Here is a 9,584-nt window from a genome sequence, read left to right on the forward strand (position 1 = left end):
TGACAATATATAGCCTTTTCCTATTTGGAACCAGTCTGTTGTTCCATGTCCAGTTCCAACTGTTGCTTCTTGACCTGCATATAGATTTCTCAGGAGGCAAGTAAGGTGGTCTGTAATTCCCATCTCTTTAAGAATTCTCCAGTTTGTTGTGATCCACACAGTCAAAGGCTTTGGTGTTGTCAATAAAGCAGACGTAGATGTCTTTCTGGAACTCTCTTACTTTTTTGATGATCCAACAGATGTTGGCAATTTGATCTCTGGTTCCTCTACCTTTTCTAAATCCAGCTTGAACATCTGGAAGTTCACGGTTCACATACTGTTGAAGCCTGGCTTAGAGAATTTTGAGCATTTGCTCAAGACCGGGAGCTGACTGTGGCTCAGATCATGAACTCCTTATTGCCAAATTCAGACTGAAATTGAAGAAAGTGGGGAAAACCACTAGACCATTCAGGTATGACCTAAATCAAATCCCTTAGGATTATACAGTGGATGTGACAAATAGATTCACGGGATTAGATCTGATAAACAGAGTGCCTGAAGAACTATGGACGGAGGTTTGTGACATTGTACAGGAGGCAGTGATCAAGACCATCCCCAAGAAAAAGTAATGCAAAAAGGCAAAATGGTTGTCTGAGGATGCCTTACAAATAGCTGAGAAAAGAAGCTAAAGGCAAAGGAGAAAAGGAAATATATACCTATTTGAACACAGAGTTCCAAAGAATAGCAAGGAGAGATAAGAAAGCCTTCCTCAGCGATCAATGCAAAGAAATAGAGGAAAAGAAAGACTAGAGATCTCTTCAAGAAAATTAGATACCAAGGGAACATTTCATGCAAAAATGGCCACAATAAAGGACAGAAATGTTATGGACTTAACAGAAGCAGAAGATACTAAGAAGTGGCAAGAATACACAGAACTATACAAAGAAGATCTCATGACCCAGATAATCACGATGGTGTGATCACTGACCTAGAGCCAGACATCCTGGAATGTGAAGTCAAGTGGGCCTTAGGAAGCATCACTATGAACAAAGCTAGTGGAGGTGATGGAATTCCAGTTGAGCTATTTCAAATCCTAAAAGATGATGCTGTCAAAGTGCTGCACTCAATATGTCAGCAAATTTGGAAAACCCAGCAGTGGCCACAGGACTGGAAAATGTCCGTTTTCATTCCAATTCCAAAGAATGGCAATGCCAAAGAATGCTCAAATACTGCACAATTGCACTCATCTCACACGCTAGCAAAGGAATGCTCAAAATTCTCCAAGTCGAACTGAATATATTTACTAAGTACTAGACATAAAAATGGGCTTCCCAGGTGGCTTTAGCGGTAAAGATACCCCCCCAACCGCTCCTGCCAATGCAGGGCTGTAAGAGACACGGGTTTGAACCCTGCATTGGGAGGATGCCCTGGAGGTGGGCATGACAACCCACTCCAGTACTCTTGCTTGAAGGATCCCATGGACACAGGACCCTGGTGGGCTATAGTCCATGGGGTCGCAAAAAGCCAGACATGACTGAACCTACTTAGCATGCACACATACATAAAATGAGTTTCCAGTATTGCTTCCTTCTCTTTACAGAACCAAGTTCTTGCTTTCCTAGCCTGATGTTGAAGACTTGAATATGTAGTTCTCATCAATCTCCTTACGTAAAGACTCTTAAAATCCCATTAGTACTTACGGTATCTCCAACAAGCCATGCCCTTGCTAGTCTCAGTAACTTCCAATGTGCTTTTCTAAGCCTGTGTGGCAGAAATACTTGCTGAATTCTCCGGCAGTCCAGTGGTTAGGACTCAATGCTTTCCCTGCTGTGGGCCAGGATTCAGTCCCTGGTGGAGGAACTAGGATCCCACAAGCTGCGCAGTACAGCCAAAAAAATACACACACAAAAAACCAAAATTTCCTCTCAACTCAGAGAACCTCTCCACAAAGTTAGAAGAAAACAATTTTATTATCGGATAAGCATTAAACCAGAATGTGATGCGCATCACAATGAAAAAAAAAATGCAAACATAGAAATCCTACTCTTCTATATACCTAAAAGCACATAACCCGTTACCCTAGGCAGCTTATGCAATTTGAAGTCAGGCGACAAGTGGGCTCTTAACCTTCCAAGACACAAGGAGATCAGAGTTTCAGTCCCTTAACAATATTTCAGAAACAGGGTTCCCAGGCCCTTTGAAACATAATCTTGAGTTGTGAGCGGCCTTCGGCCTGAACCAGCCTGCCCGCGCCCCTCTCCCCGCCGGCTCCGGTACTCCGGTTCCTTTGCTAAGCCCGCTTCCCCAGTCCCTCGGTCCCCGCCCGGAGATAGCAGTAACTCGGCGCGCCTCCCATCCACTTCTCAGGACAGCTGAAATGAGCAGCTAAACCGTACCCCGCCTCGCCCCGGCGCTCTCGTGACGTCATCTCCTGGCGCCGCGCGGGATCGCGGGCCACGTGATGCACGTACCGTTGCCGGCGGGCGGCGTGATGACGCAAGGAGAATGTGCGCGGCTGCAGGCATGTGTGATTGCGGTGGTGAGGGTACTCCTGGACGTTGTTACCATCCACTGCCATCGAGGGTGCCAGCTGGTGCCTGCGACCTGCTAAGTACAGGTGAGGATCGTGGAGGCTGGAGGTCCTGCTAGGGTGTGACGTGCCGGGCGCTGGACCCAGTGGGAGCTGGCGCGCTATCCCCAAGTTGTCCCGCTCTTGGCCCCGTCGGTCCGGTGCGCATTCTGGGTGCTCGGCCCCGGCGGTTTGATCCCGCGGTTGCAGGGGAACTCTAACCGATCTTCTCCGAGTCCTGTTTGGAGTACACGTGCGGGTTTGGCGGGCGGCGCCGGCAGGAATAGGGTCTTGGGTATGGCCTCCCAAGGAGCGAGAATTAGGGAGGCTATACGAGACCCTCTAGCTAACCGTGTGCCTCCTCCAGGTGGACGACCCTCGGTTCCTCCGCAGCAGAGCTCCTGTAAGATACGCTGGTAAGTGACGCTACTCCGGCCCAGCTCCCCGCTCCCAGAAGTGGGTCCCCGTTCCTAAGTATTCTCTGAGTAGTAAAAAAAAAAAAAAAAAAACACACCCGAGAATATGGAAGACAGAGCTATTTTGTATAATGATGTGATGGTGAGGGTTTCATCTCGTAAGGAATGAAGTTAAAGTTAACCCTGTTCTGTCAGCTTCTTGATAAGGTTGCCTGCCCCAGGGCCATTTCCCTCACTCTCTGAGCCAGAAGAGATTGTTGTCCCTCGTCTGTTCTTCACTACTGTCTGTCTTATTTGTGTCCATGGAAAACCCAAGTAGGCCTAATTGAACCTCATGATCTCTTGCAGGTTCTGGTGCAGGCTGGTGCTCAGTGAAAGTACTGCTGTCTGCCCAGAGCTTTAGGGACTTGAAGGAATGTGGGCTGCAAGCCTCCAGCGTGCTTGGGTCTGCAGTGACCCTGTGCATTCCTACAGTGCTTGCAAGAAAATTTTGAAACGGTTTGAGGCCTTGCCCTGCTCCATCCAGAGCAAGGTTATAGAAATTTCAGACAGTTGCCTGTTCCCTTCCCTATCTGGCATTCTGGTCAGCGCACAGACCTGTACTGTTTGATGTGGTGACCACTCAACACATACGGTTACATTTAAAACTCAGTTTTTCCTTCACACTACCTACATTTTAGGTGCTCAGTAGCCACATTTGGCAAGAAACTACTATATTGGACCATGCAGATTAGAGAACATTGATTATCTTTGCAGAAATTGTTTTGGACTTTAGGTGTTAGCTGTGTTGCAGGCTCTTTGAAAATTTTATTATATCTTTCAAACAAAATTCTCACAGAAGAAAATGAAGCTCAGAGGAAGTGGTAAAGGTGGAGTTAGACTAGTAGCAGGGAGTATAGAGTAGAAAGAAAGAATGGGGATAGGCCCTGCCCTGAGGGACTGACATACAGGCTGTTACTATTAGCTGGTAAACAAGACAGACCCAAAGGCTAAGTTCTGCAACAGTGCTGGGTACTCATGGAACTTACAGAGGGTGAGGTCAGTATGCATTTATTGTAAAGGAAGACCTCATGGGCTAGGAGGGCACAAATGTTGATTGAACTCTGTTTTGCGCCCAATTAAGTTGGGCGCAAAATCTTAAATCTTTGAGGACCCTATTTAAATCTTTGAGGACCACCATAAGATAGCCTTAGGTCAATGCAGATGAAGGAGTCATGGTCAGAATTGTGTGCCCAACTTTCCTAACCAGAAAAATGGCAAGTCAGACCTCTCCAATCCTACAGTCTGCTCTTTTCCAGAATGCCAGACAGGGAGGGGAGAATGAAATCCAGAAATGGGTAGGAAGTTTGGATTGGAGGGAAATGCCATTGGTGTGAGGGCTATTGGGTCCAGGCACAGAAATGCCAGGACGGAAAGAGTGACCAGCGTGGTCATAGCAGGAGCAGCACAGCTCCTGTGCTCCTGGACAGTGGGATCACACCACACCTTCTCCCCTGAAGGTCAAAGCTTCTAGCAAATTTGGATCCGTCTCTTCAGTGCAAGCGTTGAACACGCCCGTCTCCTGAAGTTGCTGTCAGAGGCACTTCTCGGTGAGTCTCATGTTTCTGCAATCCTCGGAGTGAGATGCTAGCTGCCTTTTGACTTTATTTTCAAAGATATTCAAGTAACACACAGCCTTGGGATGTTTGACGTAGTGCCTCTAGGGCAGAGAGCAGGTGTGCCTGCTGTCTGGTGTAAAAGATTTGGCTTTCCTGTGCTCAGAGAGCCTTTTCTGTGATGCAGCCCACTGCATGTGCGGGTGCCTTCTGGCTCCCCTTGTGTCACCTGTGGGAAATGGGGCCAGTTGGAGAACACTGATGCTCTGCATGTTGCTGTGGTTAATAAGCAACTCCTACCAGCATCCATGTAACTGGCAGGCATACTTTGTCACCTGCCTTTGGTTGTGGGTATATCAGGTCCTTCACAGTTCCTGACAGGCACTTCCCCCAACCCAGCAGACTCTGCACTGTGTTCCTGCTCCAGCTTCAGCAGCAGACATCCCAGGATGTGAGAGCTAGAAGAGACTTGAAAGGCGATCCCTTCTGTGGATGATAGATTATTCCAGGGAATCTGCAGTGGTGAGTATGCCGGGTCTGTCCTAGCAGATCATTTCTATTCATTTGCTGTAGGTCTCCCTGCCAAGAGGTTCAAAACCATCCACTTAATTTAATAATCCATGGCTATATCCTTACATCACTTTATTTTTACAGCAGGCCTCCATGCTGTTTCCAGCTTGTTTTAACAGATGAAGAAGTGGGAACTGAGGTGGTGGCTTGCCTGCATTGATGCCCCTGGTGAAGGTGCAGCAGAATTTGAACTCAGGCCTTTGCACCACAGTTTTCTGAAGAAGTTTAAATCCTCACTTGTTCCCCTTCCAGGAGTCAGGAGTTTCTGGTTCTTGGCCCAGCTGCCATGTGCACATCTGACTGACCTCTGACCCCAGCTTTAGATGCCATATTGTCTACTTCCAGAACAAGGATCTTCGCTATACATCGGGACCCAGGCCCCTCTGACATCTCCTGAATGAGAAGCGATATTTAATAAAACAGTTTAAAATTTGTAATTCAGCCCAGTCTCTGTTTCTCTTTTTTGTGTGTTAGGTACAAAGAGGAGGGCCCTGCCCTTCCTGAAGGAGTTTCAGCCAAGTTTGAGGGAGCCCCTGAGGTGTCCCCCATTCTCATTGCTTTTGAGACTGCAGAGTGGTTGATAGAGCATTAGGACCTGTCATCAGGAGCTGTACCTTGCATCCCAGAGTGGGTTCCACTGGCTTGACAGGGTTCTCTGGCTCTTGTCCTCTATACCAGTGTGGGTCAGACTCGGTTACACACCGAAGTATTGAGACTCCAGCGTGTGGATTGATACTTTTATGATGAGTTGCTCCATCCTCATGATCTTTTTCATCTGATAAATTGTTTTATAATTGAAGTCTATTTAGCTTGTTATTGGTGGTCTTTTCAAGGAATGTCAGCAGGTTAGGCCAAGGCTGATTGAGCCAGAAAAAGTTAAGTAAGCCATATTTACATTCAGTTTGTTACTGATGTCATGAATGGAAAAGTACCGAAAGGTTCCTTCACCCTGAGTCACTGCAGCTACATCCTGAGGGGGCAGAGGCAGAAAGCCTCTCTCACACCTCAGAACCGCATACCAGGGGAAACCCTCCTGACAGCTCCCCGGTAGACGAGAAAAAGAGGTAGCAGCTCCTCAGAGGCACCCTCAGGCTAGGTCATGTGGCCTTTGCGGATATAGGTGGCTCCAGGGCCCTTCGATGGACCTTTCCCTGCAACTAAAAACTAGCGTGCTCTGAGACAAGGCGAAAGTAAAAGCAAATCCTAAAATGGGTACAGCTGTGTAGGAGAGCTAAGAAATAGGAACTGGAGTCCTGCTACACAGGTCAATGGCATCAGCAAGGGGAGCCAGAGCGGGGGTTATTGAAGGGACTGGTTAGAGGGTGGCATCCTGAAATTGACCTAGATAACCAGTGAAACTTAACCCTCAGCCCCTAGGAGCCCCTCCCAGCTGTCCTTCCTCACCCACCTGTTAGCTAGTCACTGCCCCAGATTGTCACACCCTTCCCCGGGGGAAGTGGCAAATAGGGCCGCCACTTTCCCTGCCTGACAAGAGGCAGGGGCCAGCAGACCCAGAGGTCCAGCCAGATTCAGGAGGGGAAAGGAGTTTTGGTGTGCTGTCATCAGCCTCGTGAGATAAACGAGGTACTGAGTGGGGAAGTCCTTTTGCAAGCTGTCAGAGTGTAGAGAGTAGTCATGATTGCAGTTCAGGGTCACAGCAGTAGGATCTGGCAAGCTCCACCCACAGGCCAATCTCCAACCTAAGAACAATCTTGACATCTTTACATGGGAAAACTATTCTGTGACATGAAAATTTTATGAAGTTCAGGTTTCAGTGTCTCAAGTTTCACTGGAACAACCATATCATTTTTTACGCGCGTTAATTTAATGTAAACCCCGGGCCAGGAGGTTGGGGAGGCCTGAAGGTTGGGGAAGTGAAACCTTGAGGCTCTGTGAGAACTCCCCAGATACTCCTGAACTTTGGTCTGGAAAACCCTTCAAAAGCACCAGCCCAAGAGGCAGGGGATGAAGGGGATGACTTTAAGAGACTGGGAGGATAAAACCTGACCAGAGTTTGCTCAAAAGAAGCTCCAGGCCTGGCACAGGGTGGAACCAAAGCTTGATCCTAACAGAAGGGTCCCCTCAGAACAGTGGTGTGTAATAATGCGAGGCTTGGTTTTTTCAGGCATTTGAAAATTACCACTTTACAATTTTGATGTTAATTCAGTCACTAAGTCGTATCTGACTGTGTGACCCCATGGACTACAGCACACCAGGCTTCCCTGTCCTTGACTATCTCCTGGAGTCTGCTCAAACTTATGTCTATTGAGTCATTTTAAGGTATTTGAAGCGAAAAAAAACCCTTGCATATCAAACAATATTTCAAAATAAACTAGCTCTTTGAGTACAGAATCCCAAAGGTAGTACAGAGATGACTGAAATTTGGGAAACATTGTCCTCCCTGTGTGAGGAGAGGGATAAGAGAGAACCGTCCCGTCCTCAACCCCAATCCTAGACCCCACGTTGTCAAAATCTTAGCTGGCCAGTCTGGCCACTTCTAAAGGTGCTGCGTGGTCTAGAGCAAAGTCAGGCCACACCTCTGTGCGGTGAGGACCGAGGTGGGACGGGGGGCTCCTGAAGCAGTTCCTGTCCTTACTACTAGAGGGACAGGCAGGTGGGCCTCAAGGACACAGGACTCTTCCAGGAAGCATCCAGAAGCCTGGAAGACTGAATGTCAGCATGATGAACCCAAAACATCAGGCCCCTGGTCGTGGCAGGGTATGCCGTGAAGGTGGCTTTGTCATTTGTCATTTATCCTGGCGTGGTCTCGCACACTTCGAAAATTACTGCCTGGGTTTCTGCCCCAAAGGCCTGGGTATCAGCATTCTTTGACTTTTTCTCAAGGTACAATGTGCCTACCCTAAAAATCCACCTAGTGTTGATGTTGAGGTCTGAGAGTTGACAGACACACAGAGTTTTGTAGCCAGGACCACAGCAAGAAATCTCTTCTCAGGGTCCCACAAGTGACCAGCAGGGCCGGGGACTGCAGAGGCTCCTCTGCTTGGGGTGAGGGTGAGATCACAGAGGGTCGGAGTTTCCTTGACCGCCTCAACCTCAACCGTTAGGCACGCCCGGAGGGGAGGGAACCAGGAAGCAGGGGTCAGAGCCCCTTGGGAGGGGACAGCAAGCGGGGAGGGCAACCCCTTCCCGGGGCCAGAAGAACCCACTTCCTACTTCACCACACTGCTGGGGCGGCAGGCGGGGAGGCTGCGGGCAGGGAGGGCTGGGCCTGTGCGAGAGCACCCCTCCCCTTAGCCGCTCTGCACAGGAAGGTTGGGGCAACCTGGCCTGGGTGCTTCCCTGCCGGCAGGATGGAGGACGATGAAGGTCCTGAGTGTGGCAAGCCCGACTTTGTGCTTTTGGACCAAGTGACCATGGAAGACTTCATGGAGAATCTGAAACTCAGGTAGACCCAGGGCATGGGCTCCCCTTCTCCCTGTCCCCATCCCCAACTGGTCTCCATCAGCCCACCATCTGGGTGACCTCAGGGAGATGTGGGGGCTGGAAGGACTGTCCCCTCAGGGCCAGGACAGTCAGCCAGTGCTAGAGCAGGCTCCCCAGGCCTGTGCCTCCCACACAGCCCAGGTGTCTCCTGAGCCTTCCTCTGGGCAGGGGCAGGCAGGTGCCAGGCATCTGGACCGAGTGGCCGCTCCATCTTCCTAGTGAGGCTGTGCTGAGCCCTAGGGGCTCAAAGGGAAGTGGTCAGGTGCCTCCCTGGGGTGCAGATGGATAAACTGAGATGACACTCTCAAAGGGACATGTGGGGTGCTTCAGGGTGTGGCTGGTAGAAGTGACACGGGGCCCTATTTGCCGGAGGGCAGAGGGCAGGGAGGAGCTGCTGGTGGTGATGAGGGGTGGCAGCAGGAGCTGGCTTCATCCCTGAACAGCCATGAGGAGCAGATGGTAACCCACTGTGCAGAGCCTAGGGACAGGTCCCCCTGAGCCCAGATTGTTGAAGTCAGACACCACGGGCCCTGAGTCAAGGCCAGGGTTGTGGGATGGAGAGTCAGACCGGAAATGAGCTTCTCTGTTAGAACTAAGCAGATTACAAACTAGCTTCTGAGACAGGTACTACCATCACCATATTACCACTGGGACCCTGACCCCGGGGCCACACGGCTTGCAGGTGGAGACTCTGTCTCCAGCAGGTCCTGGGTGTGCAGGGAGCCAAACCGGAGAACTCCCGTGTCTGAAGCAGTGGAGGAAGGGGAACCCGGGACCGGCAGTCAGGGACAGGGCGGCTCCCAGACACCGAAGGGAGCAGGGGGGCTGGGGCTCCTCCCAGAGCAGAAGGGTCAGGAGACAAGGGACACAGGCACCCTCGCGGGTGACTAGGTTCACGCTGAGGGTTGAGAGGTCTGAGGAAGTGCAGGGTGGGGCTGGCGGCACTGCTGCCCCAGGCACCCTCCCAGTGCCTCCCAGTCTGCTGTCTGGGTGGGGCTGGGCGGGTCCTGC

At 50.2% G+C, this 9,584-nt stretch overlaps 1 protein-coding gene and 1 long non-coding RNA gene across 2 annotated transcripts in view; both read left to right on the forward strand.

Moving 5' to 3' along the window:
- The first annotated feature begins 2,467 nt into the window (after positions 1 to 2,467).
- LOC104980366 lies at positions 2,468 to 5,570 on the forward strand. Its single transcript, XR_824254.1, has 5 exons — positions 2,468 to 2,596; positions 2,916 to 2,964; positions 4,464 to 4,553; positions 4,962 to 5,081; positions 5,214 to 5,570. It is a non-coding gene; the product is annotated as an uncharacterized LOC104980366 (long non-coding RNA).
- Positions 5,571 to 8,311: 2,741 nt separating this feature from the next.
- MYO1G (myosin IG) overlaps positions 8,312 to 9,584 on the forward strand; it is a 16,136-nt gene continuing 14,863 nt past the window's right edge. Inside the window, exon 1 of the mRNA XM_010829035.1 lies at positions 8,312 to 8,535. Coding sequence (XP_010827337.1) covers positions 8,441 to 8,535 — 95 coding nt within the window. The 5' untranslated portion in view covers positions 8,312 to 8,440. The remainder of the gene's footprint in view (positions 8,536 to 9,584) is intronic.

Source organism: Bison bison, unplaced genomic scaffold (assembly GCF_000754665.1).
Source record: "Bison bison bison isolate TAMUID 2011002044 unplaced genomic scaffold, Bison_UMD1.0 scf7180017864499, whole genome shotgun sequence".
NCBI lineage: Eukaryota > Metazoa > Chordata > Mammalia > Artiodactyla > Bovidae > Bison > Bison bison.